The sequence below is a fragment of the Echinops telfairi genome, unplaced genomic scaffold (assembly GCF_000313985.2).
Source record: "Echinops telfairi isolate 266 unplaced genomic scaffold, ASM31398v2 ScPeMD7_7400;HRSCAF=8409, whole genome shotgun sequence".
Taxonomy (NCBI): domain Eukaryota; kingdom Metazoa; phylum Chordata; class Mammalia; order Afrosoricida; family Tenrecidae; genus Echinops; species Echinops telfairi.
The window spans coordinates 47,102,988-47,119,808 of record NW_022111300.1 but is presented as its reverse complement, the minus strand read 5'-3'; the positions used below and the strand labels follow the sequence as shown (position 1 = coordinate 47,119,808).

The 16,821-nt window shown below is 44.4% G+C and overlaps 1 protein-coding gene across 1 annotated transcript in view; it reads right to left on the bottom strand.

The window, feature by feature from the left end:
• CDH20 (cadherin 20) overlaps nt 1–16,821 on the bottom strand; it is a 264,681-nt gene that overhangs the window by 71,233 nt on the left and 176,627 nt on the right. Inside the window, exon 2 of the mRNA XM_004703023.2 lies at nt 447–844. Within this exon, the coding sequence (XP_004703080.1) occupies nt 447–689 (243 nt within the window). The 5' untranslated portion in view covers nt 690–844. The remainder of the gene's footprint in view (nt 1–446; nt 845–16,821) is intronic.

The window sequence follows — 16,821 nt, the reverse complement described above, 5'->3', positions numbered from 1 at the left end:
CTTTGCCTCAATCAAAAATTTTTCTTGTTGCCCCCCCATTCCATTTGGGCCTCAGGCAATCCCTGTGAAATGCTTTGGGGAAAAACAACCACCTCACTAACAAAGCAAACACAAACCCGGCCCCACAGCGGCTCCCAGCTTCTTTCTCCCTCACCCTATCATTTTCCCAAAAATCTGAAGCCACCTCTTTGGAGACTGCGGGGCTCTGGAAATATCGAAGGCGGCGTCTCCCCAAACCCAAACCTATTTTTTCCCCCCACTCAGAACAGAGGCTAGCTTGCTTTGCTGACTGGTGTGTGACAAAGCAAAAACTTTGATTTTCCCACCAGTCACCTAACATTGCCACTGTGGGAAAATTCTACTTAGGTCTCCGGGCAGGCTGGGTGAGCGTTCATGAACGTCTGGTACCCGCCGCACCATTTATCTTTCTCTGGGGTGGTTCTTACCTTGCCGACATACAAAGGGTCCGTCCCTGTGTACTCTTCCAGGACAAAGAATTGGTTCCAAACCCAGCTCCTCTTTGCCCGCTGGTGGAACTGCAGCTCGTCTGCCAGGCGTGCCCCTAGCTGGCCTGGTGCAGGTGTCCCCAGGAGAGCAGCGGTTGTCAGGTTCATCAATCCCCAGACAAACAAGGACATGCCAAGTCCAAGCCAGCGCTTTGCATTGCTCATTCTACCAGAGGTCCACATGGATGGCCAGGGTTTTGGAAAGCGAAACGCCAGATGGCCAGCCACTGGAATGCGAGTCTTCTCTAATGTTAAAGTGGTACAGTTTCTTGGGCACGTGCGCTTCGCAAAAGAGATCCTGCCTCACATCTGTCCGCGTCCGCGTGCAGTTGGCTTGCCTGTCGAGTGAAAGAAAAAGAGTGAGACGAAGGTGCATTCTTTCCCGTGGGCTGGCAGTAAGCTTGCAGTTGTCAGCTGGGCTGCTAACTGACAAGGTCAGCGATTCAAAACCACCATCGTGCTCGGCAGGAGAAAGATGAGGCTTTCAACACGCGTAAAGATTACAGTCTCGGGAAACCCAGAGTCTCTCAGAGTCGGAATCGACTTGATGTCAGTGAGTTTGAGCTTTCAACGTGCCATAGAAATGCTTGAGTAATAATTATTTTGATTGAAAAACCGCGAAGACAACTTACCTTGCCATAATCAATCCCAAACTCTTTGGAGAGGAACTTCTGCACTAATATAGAGAGGGAGTACATTTCTCCTTATTTGGTACCTTAGCTTCAGGAGGATGCTGTATTATTGATTGGCTGGAATTAATGGTGTGCTCTTTGAAATATTTATGATCACACAGCCTCCTGAACTTTAAAAAGAACTCATTTCTAAAATTTACAGCAAATAACTAATATTTTCATTAGCCCACATGCTTTTCTCATTAAAAGAAAACAAAAGAAAAATCAAGCTATCTCATTTGCCATCCATAATTATGTCTAACTTTGTTATTTAGGAGCCGTGGTGGCACTGCTGTTAAGCACTCAGCTGCTAACTGGAAGGTTGTGGTTCAAGCCCACTAGCTACTCCAGCGGTCCTCAACCTGTGGGTCTCGACCCCTTTGGCGGGCGAACGACCCTTTCACAGGAGGCGCCCAATTCATAACAGTAGCAAAATGACAGCTATGACGTAGCAACGAAAATGATTTTATGGTTGGGGTGGTCACCACAGCATGAGGAACTGTATGAAAGGGTCGCGGCATTAGGAAGGTTGAGGACCTCTGAGCTACTCTATTGGAGAAAGAGGTGGCCCTTTGCCTGGGTGAATGCCATCTTTGAAAACCGACTAGGGCAGTTCTACCCTGTATTACAGGGTAGCTATGGACCAGGCTGGACTTCATGGCAAGGTGATTGGTTTCAGGTTTGCATGTTTGGTTTTTAACTGATGATCCTAGGCATCTTGGGCTTCCTGTACAAGCATCCAGAGACCCTTCCTGACTTTGATCCTTCTCTGAGCAGACAGTGGGACTCAAGATTCCTAGCCTACTGATTCCCTCTCAGAGAAATGCATAGGGGCTGCCGAAGCAGTCTCACTAGGATTTGATTGGCCAGTTAATCACGACGTCATTCGCAGAAGACTTGAAAGTTCTAACAATCAATTCCCACTGTGGGCAGGCTCCAAACCAAACTCACTGACATCGAGTCAGTTCTGACTCATAACTACCCTCCAGGGTTCTCAGGACTGTAACTCTTGACGGGAGTAGAAAGCCTCGTCTTTCTCCCATGAAACAAATGGTGGTTTCAAATGGCTGACCTGGTGGCTAGCAGCCAAACACATAACCCTACTATCTCACCCAGGCTCTGTGAGCATGCTGGAGAGTCTAAATAACACATTTCCTGTCCTGAAGGAAAAGACTGCTTTAGGCAAAGGGACATGATGCTACCATGGGGACACCTTTGCCTCAATCAAAAATTTTTCTTGTTGCCCCGAGTCTGATGAGCTGGTGACCTCACTCCTAGGCTGTGACACGCTAACCTCTGCTTCCCTTCCTTGGCTGGGTTAGTGAGGTGACACGCTCTCAACCCTTTGTCAAAACAGCCCAGGTGACTTCTGCGGGCTTACCACTTCTACTGTTAAATTAGAGAACTGCAGTTACCCACTCTTGCTCTTGGGCTTTCAGACCCGAGCAACTGAACATGCTTCCATTCAAACGAATGCACTGGGGCTCACTCGGTGACCACCTTCCACCCGTCACCATCAAACCCGGCTGCTGTGATTGCCTCACCGATCTGCACGACTGCCACAGCCAAGGAATGAACAAGATCACCTTATAATCCTCTCGTGTCACATTCCCCTTGATTTCTGCCCAAGAAGCCCATCCTATGAGAACTGATAAAAAGCTGGGAAAGGGCACTAGAGATTTTATTCTTTTTTAATTTGGGTAAGAAAATGGCAAACTGTGCCTGTCAATAGTTCTAGTTAAAAAGGCAGATTGGTAACTAAAAGCAAGCCAGGTGTGCCTCAGAAGGTGACAGGCTTGTTAATAAAGAACAATGGTGCTGCTGGCAGGTGGCTTACCAAATAGTAGTAGGTCCCTCTCTCTTTGGATGAGTGGACAGAAACCCAGGGCTAAATTCTCTGTTGCCTAACAAGAGGAGATGTTCTAAAAGAAATAACCTTAGCCCAGAAGATGAATTGATGACAAAGGTTGATGAGGGATAGCTAGCCAGTTTCAGGGACTTAGAAGGGCCTTGATGGACAAACAAGGAAGCAAGCAATCCGATGCTGCATGCTGTGCTTGGTGTCAAGGCTTTACCTATCCGTATGTCCCTAAAAAGTACTAAATTAAGAGTCAAATATTCTGGCACCGGGTCTCATCCTCATCACCTCTGACTTGCCCAGAGTTTCTGAACTTCAATTTCCTCATCTGAACAATGTTCCTCTTGCCCCTCACTTGCAAGGCTCATGTGAGTACCAAAGGATATCATGCATGCAACCCAAACCCACTGCCTTTGAGTTGATGCTGACCGAGGTGGGCTTTCCGAGGCCATCAATGATTACTTGAGCAGGCCGCACTTCGTGCTCCTGCAGAGCCACTGGTGGGTTTGACCTAGGGGTTAGCAATCCAATGCTTCTCCGGCAGCATGGCCACGGCTCGGTAGGCAAAGTGCTCTGTACATAACCAAGACACCAGTTGGCATTTAAACAGCTGTTTAAGGAGACATGGCCTGTGTCATGTGTGAAAGTGATGGTGCTGAGCTCCAAGCATGCACTTTTGGGACCCACATTTTCTGTATCACTAGCTCTACCATGTATCATCTGACAGCTCTCTCTATTTGCCAGAGGTATTATCTGGTAGTAAGTCTGGCCCACCTTACTTCTGTAATAACCAAACATTATTTCTTTCTGTCTGAGGAAACTTAATGAAGGACTAACTACGAGAAAACTCTTCTGGTATAGTGAAAAATTCTTTCTCGGATTGCATTGATTAAAGATAGAATCCCTATCTATTCTATTTAACATATCACCTCCATGCATGCATCTCAGGGACCCACGTATTTTCTACGCTCGAATGGCTGTTCTGTTCTCTGACTAGTTCTAGCATCTTGCCTGGAGTGGAATGTCTGTGGGCTATGCAGATGTCCCTTCCGCTAGTCACATTGGTCACATTTTCTTGGCAGACCAAGATCTATGGGAGTGTTGAGAACTTTTACCAAGCAATGTCCCTTCAGTTACCGAATCTTTGGTGACACAGCAGTTACAAGATGTTTTGTCCATCAGGCCAGCAGCTGCTCCATGGGAGAATGAGGTGGCTTCTTCTGTAAAGACGGGCAACCCCGTGGGGAGGTTCTCCTTGCTCCCAGAGGGTCACTCCGAGCCAGAATTGAGTCAACATTGTTTGTTTTCTTCGTTCCTTCTTTTTCTCCTATTTCTTACAAACTAGGCACGCGCTCCTGTCAGTGAAGTCCCCTGGTAGTGTGGTAGGTCAGGAATCAGGCTGCGAACTGCTAAGTCAATAGTTCAAACCCACGAACAACTCCGTGGGAGACAGAGCAGTCTTTCCACTCCCGTGAACACATACCGTCTCAGAAACCCACAGAGGCAGCCCACCCTGTCATACAGGATCACTGAGTCAGAAATCAGCTCTCTAGCAGTGAGTCCGGTAGAGCCCCAGGAAAGGGGTGGGTTGTTAAGAGCCTTTATGATGAATATGTTGTAGGCGGCTCCCTAGGTGACCCCCTGCGACCTGTTCTTTTTCCTTTCAGCCAACACCTACAAAGCTTGGTCCTTCAGGAAGGACCTGCGCAGCCCTCCGTGATCCCTGTGAACGCTGGTGGTCTGCCCACCCCTCACACTCTCCCAGATCCCGAAGTGACGAAGCACAGCAGCATCTGCACACTCCTTCTGTGTTAAGTAACTCTATTGCTTCCCTTGATGGAAAGCACTTTACTCCTGCTTGCTCGGGGCTGGATGCAGAGAAAACGCAAAAGAAAACAATCCGTGCTGAACTTTTCAGAAAAGAAAACCTGGGTTATACAATCGTGCCATTCTTCTCTTCACAATCAGAGCTGTTTCTATACAAGGGCAGAGAAAATCAGTTCTAGCAGGCATATTAACCAGTTTATGATGATTATAAATGATACGCTTCTCATAGTCATGATTTCTCCCCTATGAAATGTGACTAGCTATTGCGCATTTGGGGGTGGACTAATTGCTGTCATTCTCATAAAGGAAGACACTAATGTATGTATATCTGTAGAGACAGATATGTTTTTGAAAGACTACATATGCCACCCTAAGAATACATTAGTGGAAATTGACTTCTGCATGAAATGATTCCTTTAAAATGTTCTCCCCTGCCGCCGCCCGCCCCACCCCACCCCACCCCACGCCTGTCCTGCCCAAAGCTCGGTCATGAAAACAGTAGGAAGAAATGACAACTGCACATACAGTGTGTGCTCAGTGAATTGCTTGTTACTTACAATTGTTGTGATATTTAAAATGTCAGGGGGAAGGCTATGGTTATTGATTTTGCCTTACAATGAACAGGGCTTTTATGGTTTCTCCCCCCACCCCTATTTCCTTCCTCACTGTTTGACTGAGCCTTTCAGCCTTAATGGAAGTGCGACACAGAGGAGCGCGAATGACATCTGCACGGAAGGCAGTGGCTCCACATCTAGGGGTTTAATTTTTTATTTTAAGTTTCTCATGTGGCCTGATGTCTTTTCAGAGTTCAGTGTAATGGTGGGTTTTTAGGTTTCGGCAGGTGCACTTCTTTAAAGAGTCTAAAGAGTCACTTTTACTTATATAAAGAGCTTCAGAAATGTACTTAAGACAACAACAATAAAAACTCTTCTGAGATCCCAGATCTCACGATGAACAAGACATGTAGCATATGGTATGGCAACATTAAATCAGAACCAACTCAAGGTCACAAACATATTTCCACCTCCCAGTCAAGTCTCTCTTGAGACATCTGAGCAAACTCCTTCCACTTGAGTGGTCAGACTCTTAAGGGCAGCGCAGAAGGTCCAGAGACTGGCACAGGTGGTCATGGGCATAAACTGGAGAGAAGTGTTCATACAATGGTCACCTGTTTGGATATTTTTGGTTCATAAATTGCATTGTGGAACTCCATAAAGACTCAGTGCCTCTGTGCACAAACTTTCAACATTCCCAAGTAAATCTGTCTGTCTGCACTACCAACCTGCAGAGGCATTTGTGCAAAGGGTGCATAGTGTGCTTCTGTTTGCTGAAAGAGGAGCCCACTGTCTGACTAAAGTCTTTTAAAAGGGCTCTGCTGGTACAATGGTTCAGCAGTCAACTGCTAACCTAAGACTGGCAGCTCTGCAGGCTTCCTGGTGATCTACTCCTCTAAGGGTGACAACGTAGGGGATGTTACAAGAAAGACAAGAGAGGTGAAATGAAACAGATATTGATAACAATCCTGGAAATTGAGCTTTTAGGGAAGGACAGCGAGTGGATTGACTACCAGCTTAGAGAAGAAGCTTAAGGAACATTGTGAGAGAGGGGCAGTGGGTGAGTTGTTGGTTGGCCACCAGTTAACGGAAATAGAGTGCTGACAACACAGTGCACACTCGTGTCTCACAAGGAGGACATTATTAAGTTCTCCTTTCCTTACTGCTGTTTGTCTCCTTCACCTACTTTCCCCCTTCTTTTTTTTCTTTCTTTTTGCTATTGTTTTCTTTTGTCCCCCAACCCCCAACTTGTCCTGCCTGACAAGATACAGCAACCATGCCCATATGGTCTAGTCACATTCGCACCTCCTGCGGCCCCACCCACTGGGTGAGGGCTACTAACTACACTTGTACCACCTGATCATCAACAGATAGTGGTCAACACCAGCCAAAACTACCTTCAACTGTGCTATGGGAACAGCTAACAGTAAACTATGTACACATTGACATTCTCTAATACCCGCCACAAGACAGGTGGTGGATGCATAAGAACACACCAACATACCATTATCAATTAAATACCAAACATCAGCATCGCAGTGCTTCAGAAGGAGAAAATTTTAGTTTACAGGAAGAAATAAGACAAAGGTTCAAAACACAGAGCCAGAAGACCTATCTGAGGATGAGATGGCAATACAATCACCTGATAAGGAAGTCACAAGAATGATGTTTCGGAACTTTTAAGGCATTGAGGGAAAGATTGAGAAAGTGGCAGAGAAAAATCATGGAAAAGAGCCAAAATATTAGAAGTATTCATGAAGACTCTAAAAGAATGAAATAAATGTAAAGATTAAAAACAGCAAATGGAAATACAGAAGTTAAATATTAAGATTTCAGAAATAGACAATACATTGAAAGGGCAAAGGAGTAGACTTGAATCAATAGAAGGGCAAATTAGCTTGAAGACAAAGCTCTCAATATTAATCTGCTAGATGAACAATTAGTACAAAGAATGAGAACTCCAAAGAAAGCCTACGAATTATGTGGGACACTAACAAGGGGAATAACTTAGATGTAAGTGAAATTCAAGAATAGCTGCATGCGCACACACACGAGAAGAGAAAATTGTCCAATAGTTGTTGGAAGTAAGCTTCTCTAACATCATAAAAAGCAAGGGGATATGCATTCAAGAAGCCGAACAAGCCTCTAACAAGATAGACCTCCCACTCTGCCAAAGAAATTCACCAACACATATCATAATCAAACTTTCCAAATCTGAACACAAAAAAAGAATCCTGAGAGCATCTTGGGAAAAAAATGAAATGCTATTTACAAAGGAGAGCCAATAAGATTTCAATTTCAGTTCTAATTTTGCAGCAGAAACCCTGCAGGCAAGAAGACACAGGATGGTCCATATATAAAGCTCTGAAAGGAAAAAAATATAATGTCAACCAAAAATCATAGTCCCAGCACATTGCCCTTCATGTGTGACAATGCAATTAGGACATTTCCAGATAAACAGAAATTAAAAGAATTTGTAAAACTGGGCAGACCTAATAAGAAATACTAAAAAGGTTTCTGTGGACAGGAACCAACTTCATCAGGCAAAACCTGAGATTAATGTACATGACAACATCCCCGCTGGGGCAATCCAAATAAAAGTATCCAAAGTAAAACTAATAAGGAATCAGATATATCAATTTGTTATGAAGACAATTACAAAGTAAAGGAAGGGTGTGTGTAGTTACATCACTTGGGAAGAGAGAGGAAGTCAAGTTGGTCTAGGGAAAGGCAACATATAATAAGAAGGAAGTTGGCCAAGAAAACGATTGTGTGTGTGTGTGTGTGTGTGTGTGTGCGTGCGTGCTGGAGCAGGACAGTACTGGGAAGCATGCTAGAGTTCAACACAACAGAAGTCAGTCCTGTTGTCTACACAGTCCTGCAATAACGGTTCTTTGAGTAGATGCCCGGGTAGACCCTCAGGCTAAATGGGAGTGGGTTTGGCAGAGGGTCTTTGTACATGAGCATTTACTCTTGCAGCAAATATATCCATGGATATGGATGAGCATACAGGGGCCAAGTGTTGAAAACTTTTGAGACATAATCAAACACCTTGAGGGGGTGAGTTACTGGGCCTAGGGGCACAGGACCCTAGCCTCCGGGGTCTTATAGTCTCAAGATCAATTGGCATGATATTTACCACAAAGACAAGCTTCCACATCTTCCTTTCGTGAATAGTGACCGGGAACTTAAAAGTACACGAACAGTCATCTCAGTGCCACTACTGGTTCCTCCCTGTGCACAGGAAAGAACAGTGTTGAACAGCAAAGACACATGCAGACAGTTCTTCCATTGCACTCACGGGCCACGTGAGGACCAGTCTCCGTAACCCTCCGACCAGATTCCTGGCTACCACTACCAACTGCTCTGAAAAAGGATTCCATTTATATAGGCCTGGATAAAATGGGAGAAAAACGTAGAAATTCAAATCATAAAAATGACTAGGCTTACAGATCCGAGAGAGATTGGTGGAACTACAAAGACTCTGGCCCTTAATCAGCCTGCAGGTGGGGGACTAAACTCACCCCAGGGTTGCATTTTCAGCCACACAATAGGCAAGTCTATAAGAACAAGAGCACTAGAAGGGTACATCTGCCTTAGAATAATTAGCCATTTGAGATAAAGTTTAGAAGGAATGAAAAAGGAGGAGGACCGGAACCAGAGGAGGAAGTGGAATCAGTGATGTTCCATTCAGGGGATTGCACTCAGTGAGAGGAGACAAGATGTGTATGAATTGTTGATTGTAAAACTGACAGGCTGCTCTGTAAATCCTCATTTAATTCAAAATACATATTTAACCAACAATAATTTTGCATTTTAAACATTATTATGTGAATGAGAAAATATATATGTAAAATGTCTTGGTCATGAGCCCAAATACTAAGGAATTTTAAAATATTTTCTTTGTATCCCCATATAGGTGTGAATAAGAAAAAAAATTACATATATGCAGCATTTCCCTTCCATGACTGGAATTAGGGTGACTTTTGCATGTGTTTTTTGAGTTATCTTCATAGTGCAAGGTTGGGAGAATGTCTAAAGCATTGACAAAATTAGAAATGACACATTGGGCCCCTAGGAGTTGGAACTCACTCAGTGACACTTAACAAACAATGGGGATGTTGATGGTCTTGGCCAGACGAAAGCATGATGGACAGTTTGAATCCTTTGATGAAAAGCTGGCTTTGAAAAACTAGATCACCCACGTTTCTGTTGTTCATCCCCTTTGGGGGGTGGTTATACCTCAATTGTGGGAGACAGTTGATGCTGTAAGAGATGAAAATAATTATAATTATTATTATAATTTATCAAGGGGCCATGAGAGTGGGAGGTTTGGGGAGGAAAAAAAGAGCTGATACCCAGGGCTCAAGTAGAAAGGACATGTTTTGAAAAGGGTGATGGCAGCATATGTACAAATGTGTTTGGTACAATTGATGTATGGATTGTCATAAGAGCTGTAAGAGCCCCTAAATAAAGTGATTTACTTAAAAAAAAAGGCAAACCAGGTCAATCCCACTGTAAAAAGCATTGTGTTTCTCCTGCGCCCATGCTGACCCTCTGGCTAGAAATTGTCTAGCAGCCGGAAGAAAGGAATCTCCACTTTAGAAATCCTTTCTCTCGAGTTCATGCCCAATTCCTTTTTGCTTTTCAATCTTTTATAATGGACTTTTCTAGTTGTTGGTGCTCTGTCTTTCTCTCCATATTCTCCAAGGCTGGCAAACAGATTCTTGCTGATCTTTTTCACACATACTTTAGTATCTAGTAATCTGAGTGGTAAATGTTTTCATCCTAAAGGAGACAGCATGTTTTTGACCTACTTTATCCTTCCTCCAGTTTTCACTTTTAATCACACTAATGAAGCTGCAGCTCAGTCTACGGGCAAGCAGTCTGACTACAGTTAGACCGAAATGATCAATTTTGACTTGTGAGTGTTTTCCCACCTGCTCACTAATTTCTCATTGATAATTGCCCAAATTTCGGGCTTGATCTTTTAAAATAGGGAGCTTTAGGACTGTGGGACAACCCTGTAGAAACCTTAGTCCTGTAAAAATCTTGTGGATGAAAAGTTTTTGGCAAATGGTACATTTGAGCTCTCAAATCAAGACTTCATCTATTAGTGTGATCAGACATGTACAATCAAAGAATGGATTTTGCAGCCTAACAAAATTGAATTTTAGTACGCATTATCTACTATCTCTGCTACCTTGGGAAATTGATTTAAACTCATTCAGCCTCAGTTTATTCTCTACAAACCAGAGATAATTATGGACCCTACTTCAGGAGGTTGTTTTGTGAGAATTAAGTGAAAACTATATATATTCTTAGCATAGTGTTGAGCAGATGTTTAAAGCCTGGTGCCTGAAAAGCAGTCGGTTATGAATAAGTGTTTGTTCCTTTTCTCTCCTTCAAAGAATGTACAGCCAGGTTGGGAGATCCAGCTAGTAATCTGAGTGGTAGAAATAGTTGGATCAGGTCTAGGCATAATGCCACTGTTAGTTGTGCCACCAGGAGCCCTGGTAGCTTGTGTAGTGGATGTGCATTGGCTGCTACTCTTGAGGTCAGCAGTTCAGAATGACCAGCTGCTCCGCGGGAGAAAGATGAGCCTGCAGAGTTACAGTCTCAGAAACCCACAGAGGCAGTTGTACTCTGTCCTGTAGGGTTACTATGAATCAGAATCAACTTGATGGATGAATGATTTTGTGTGTGTGAGTTGTGTCACTTCAATGACTAAGGTGCATCTGGTACAAGTCGTGGTCCTTCCATTGCCTTTATGTGCAAGGAGAAGGGGAAAAGAAGACAGAAGAAATAGCAATGCCTTCAAACTCTGGTGGGCAAAGAGTACTGAATGCAGGCAGCCCTACAGCTATTGTTCCAGATCACTGCAGCAAAGCAAATAGCTAAATAAAGCAAGTCACATACATTTGCTGTTGTTCTTTCCTACGGCATATACAAGGAACCCTGGTGGTGTAGTGGTTTGCCAAACATTGGGCTGCCAACCACAGGGTCAACTGTTTGAAACCCCCAGCTGCTCTTTGGGAAAAAAGATGAGTCTTTGTAAACCCATAAAGAGGTACAGGCTCCCAAACCCCCAGGAGCTGCTCCACCTTGTCATGTAAGGTCACCATGAGTTGGAATCGACTGGATGGCATTCATTGAGTGTTTGGTTTTTGTGACTGCATATAAAACTATGTTTATATCATATTGTAGTCCATTGTGTGCACAATAATGGTGCTATGAAAAATGTTGAGCTGTTTTGAGAATTACCAAAAATATGACCGAAACATGATGTGAGCACATTCTATTGAGACAATGGCGCCAAGGGTGACCACAAAACTTCAATTTGTAAAACAAGTAAAGAAAAGAAAAAGTAAAAAGCAATCCCTGTGAAGTGCCATAAAGCAAAGTGCAGTAGAGGAGCAAACCCGTCCACAGAGCCACCAGACTTTCCATAGACAGCCGTGGGTGGCAGCACTTCTCCCACTTGCTTGCTGCGGTCAGGCCAGCAGGAAAGAGCAACGACTAGAAGAGGGCATGGTGGTTTGTAGAATCAGGGGACCCTTCCGTGAGATGGATGGATACAATAGCCTCAACAGACTCAGATGTATGACCACGAGGACAGTGCCAGCCCAGGCAGGGTTTTGTTCTGTTACTCATAGGCTGCCCTCAGCCAGAGGTCTCATTGGCAACCAATGCCAGTGGCTCTCGAAGCTGCAGGAGGCATGGAAGCAACTAATAGCATGGGGTGTTTGTGTTAGACGGTGCTAAGTAATTTACATTTCCTTTGCCATTCATCTCTACAAGAAGCCCTCAAAGGGATTATTTTCCCAGTTTACAAAGAAATCAACAGTTGGGTGGGGTGGGGGTGGGGGTCAGTTCCCAACGACTCTCAGCATGGCCAGTTGTGCACCTCTCTTTCCAGCTCCTCAAAACTGGCCACAGTCTGAGTCCCGGCAGCATGGGAATGGGCAGGCGTTTCAAATTAGGGAACTTCCCTCTCTCCCCCACTCCAGAAAAGCAATGGAGTAACCCGTTGCTATAAACCAACCAACACAATGGAGGCCCCAAGGGTGAAGCTACCCAGCTAGTCAGAGGCTGAGCTGGGAGTCTCCTCAGGAGTTGACCACACCATTGCACTCCCTGTCAGCAAGGCAAATCTGACTCCCCGTGACCCTATAGGACAGGATGGGACTCCATTTGTGGGTTTCTAAGGCTATAAGTTGTCCCCTGTAGTTTTCGAGACGGTTACAGTTTACAGGAGTAGAAAGTCCTGTCTTTTGCCGGAGAAGCGGCTGGTGGTTTGCAACTGTTGACCTTGTGGATCACAGACCAACACAAAACCACTACATGACCAGGACTCCATCAAACCCCACACCAAACTCAGTACCATTGAGTCTATGCCGACTCAACATAACACCCCTATGGGTTTCTGAGACACTGTTTATGGGAACAGAAAACCCTGTCTTTCTCCAAAGGAGCTGCTGGTGGTTTTAAACTTCTGAGCATGCGGATCAGGCATCTGTGGAGTCCTGGTCCTCCCCCAGAGATGGGCATCCAGGGCTCCACAGACCCGTGAAAACAAATTGCTGGGCTAGCTCAGAAGAAGGAGAAATGTCTCTGAGGAGTGGGTTGTTTACAGCAGCACATGGACTAGACTTTGAAGATTGGAGAGACAGGCATTCCAAGCCCAACATAATGCAGTTGTAAAGGAGCAAATTCAGAATACAAGGGCCTGCCTGGAAAAACAAGGAATTCATTTATTTGGGGGGAAAAAATTCTTTCAGAAGCATTCTGGGAGATATGGCAGGACATACAGGGAGAAACTTGAAAACTGTTGGCTATTGGGCTGATCTATTAGGGATTCTGTAATTCCCAAGGCTTTTGAGCATGCAGAAGGGATGGGATCGAGTATTGCTGGGGAGGCGTGGAAAGTCAGCGAGCAAATCATTTGAGGGGCTACTGTACCAGTTCAGGCAAAACTGGTCAGGAGGGCTCCTATCAAGGGCTGGAGGAGGAGAAGAGGCGAGCTGGCTGGAATATTGAGGAGGCAGGCTCTCTACTACCTGCTAACGGACTTGAGATGAAGCCAGGTGAGAAGGCAGGGAGAGATGAATCAAAGAGGACTTAAGCTTTTCTCTTTGGACTCAGGGAGGGAGCTGGGAGGAGGTATTAGTTAGAGGCAGGGTAATAAATTTGGTTTTTGACTTAGGGATAAAAAATTCATTGCTCCCCACCTTATTATTTAAAGAGGTAAGAACCTTCCTGGTCTTTGTAGTCCCAAACTTCAAAGCAGCTTTGGGCATAAAGGATATGAGCCGCGCTCCCTGGCATCACTCCTGGCCTTGCAGGCTGGCTCACCAGTGAGGTCCCTGTGCTAAGTGGTTGTTCCGTGCAGACTCTGAAACTTGGCCTTGAAGTTCAGCCCAGCCAGGGACTCTCAACTTGTCGCTCTCAGGTGTTGTTTCTTTTGCACCATCCCCACACCCCCCCCACTAGGATGGAGAGAGCTCTGCCTTTGGACCAAAGACACACACACAAAGAACGCAGGGTAATCCGCTCAAGGCAAAGCCAACGAAAACCCAAACAACATCCTGCCTTCCAATTCCCTGGTGAAACAAAACAAACCTCTTATGGGTGTTTATCATTCACCCTCTTGAAGGTAAAGACAAACTTGTCTTCTATTGGAAGCTTTTGAGAAAAAAAGCCAATCTCTTCGGGTGCCTGGTGTATAATTTTGAGCCAGACTTCTTGGTTTCAAATCACTTCTAGCCTTGTCACTTTATGTTGTTCACGTAACCCTTTTGAATTTCAAAAGGGTAGGTTCTTAAATGCTCCCCCCCCACTATCATGATCCCAATTCTACCTTACAAATCTAGCTAGACCAGAGGATGTACACTGGTACAGATAGCAACTGGAAACACAGGGAATCCAGGACAGATGATCCCTTTTGGACCAGTGGTGAGAGTGGCGATACTGGGAGGGTGGAGGGAGGGTGGGGTGGAAAGGGAGAACCGGTTACAAGGATCTACATATAACCTCCTCCCTGGGGGACGGACAACAGAATAGTGGGCAAAGGGAGACATCAGACAGTGTAAGATATGACAAAATAATAATTTATAAATTATCAAGGGTTCATGAGTGAGTGGGGAGCGGGGAGGGAGGGGGAAAATGAGGAGCTGATGTCAAATGTGCTTTATACAATTGATGTATATATGTATTATGATAAGAGTTGTATGATTCCCCCAATAAAATGGTTTAAAAAAAGGGGGGCGGTGGATTAGGTTCCTTCTTTAAAGAACCCTTTACAAATGATCCTGGACGAGGCTTTCTGCTCCTTTAAAGAATTAGTTTCAGAAACCCCAGGGGCAGTTCTCCCCTGTCCTAGAGGGATGTGGTGAGTCAGCATCGACTCAATGGCAGGGTTTTTTTTTAGTTTTTTTTTTATGTGTAGTGTAAGGGTGACTTCATGGGCTAGTTAGTGTTTAAAAGTTGTTTCTAAGCAGTACATTCAGGTTTTCTTCAGTGTCAATGTGCTAAATTAAGTCTGATTTCCAATAAGATCCCGCCCCCCAACCTGTGGCTGATATTCTTTATTTTAGTAGCTACTCTGTTGTTTGGCTGCAGAATTTTCTAGGCTGTCATCTCTATGGGAGCAGATGGCCATGCCTTTCCCCTGAGAATCCACTAGGTGTGTTCAAACCACTAACCTTCTGAATCATTGCCTTTTATTTGGCATCGGCTAGGTGCTTAATGGATTCTTAAAGCGTTTTATTAGCATATAATTCATATAGCATACAATTCAATAGTTCAGTCACATCAAGAAAAGCAGTGCAATCAACATCCCAGTCTGATTGAGAGCATGGTCTTCATCCTGTCCGCAGTGTTATTAGTTACCCTTTTCCACCCAACCTCCCCCTCCATCACCTCAAAGAATCAGTAACATAGTTACTGTTGCTATAGATTTACGTATCCTGGATATCATCTATAAAAAAACATGGAAACACAATAACCAATGACAATAGCAAAGTGAAACAGGAAAACCTCAAATGAAAAGAAAGCAGAAAATATTAAAAAATAGAACAAATTAAAAATGGATCAAAAGGGAGTATTTTCATCTCACTGCATCTGCCATCAGCCACTTCCCAGTGCAGTCTGCATGGTGGCATGGCCTCACACCCGGGCCCGGGGCCCCAGGGGGTTCTACCGAGGCTTCACCCATGTGGAGTTCCCCTTTAATTCTTAAAAATTAAACAAAATGGAAGCAACTTTAAAATGGGTCAACAAGGAGATTAAGTGATAAAATTATATTTTAACCTAGCTATGTCTGCTTCCATCAACCTCACAGTGCCATCTGTCTGATAAAAAGGTCTTCGCATTCCTCAGCTATGATCAGGGTGATTCACTTGAGGGAACCCGGCAAATGGATTTTGGGCATCCACGGTCATCCATAGATTTCTGCAAATCAGCTGTTCACTACTTAAGCTCTGATACCATTCCTTCCTTCAGATATGAATTTTATTATTCACAATTCTAGGATTACAGAGACTGGTGTGTCCCTTTCACGTGGACTTAGTTAAATGCTTCCTTTGGATGGCTGCTTGTTTGAAGACATGCCTTTAAGACTCCAGATGCTATTCTTTCTGACTAGAGAATAGCCAGACATTATCGAGTTTCTTCCCCACACTTTTCTATAGCGCCCATATCTTCAGTGATCTCTTCCTGAGGGTGAGCATCAGGCAGAACCATGTCATAAGAACGGATTATTCTTAGATTGGGGCTAGAATTAAGTGCAAGCCCCAAATTTGATCACATACTGGTGGTTCATATATATATCTCTGGTTCATTTTTGTGACACCGCTGTCATTTTATTTAGAGAACATTATCAACCATCTGCCTGGGCCATCCATCAAGTCGATGGTGACTCATAGTGACCCTACTGGACAGAGGAGGGCTTTTCCTATTAATTTCTGAGACTGCTCGTATTTATAGTAGAAAGTCTCATAGTTTTCCTTCAGAGCTGGCTGGTGGTTTTGAACTGCTCACCTTGTATTTAGCAGCCCAGTACGCACGATAGTGCCATTAGTTTAGCTACATGGTATAGAATTTAAAACACGATTGAAGAAAGAAAATTACATAAATATAGGCCAGTGAGGAACCACAGTACATGAGTTGTTGACTTGTGTGGATGAAACAATGGGGGTTGGAATTGGGCAATATTTTTGTTAATGTTCGCTCATAATGGCAGAGCCATGCCGAGCAGATGGACGCTGCTCCTATGGAAGCAGGGAGGGCACTAAAGCAGTACGGGTATAGCAGTTCTGGGACACTAGTCATTGGACACCCTCAAAGGCACGAGATTGGAAGCAAAGTCCAATGTTCTCCATTTTTATGCTTCTTTGTACACGAGG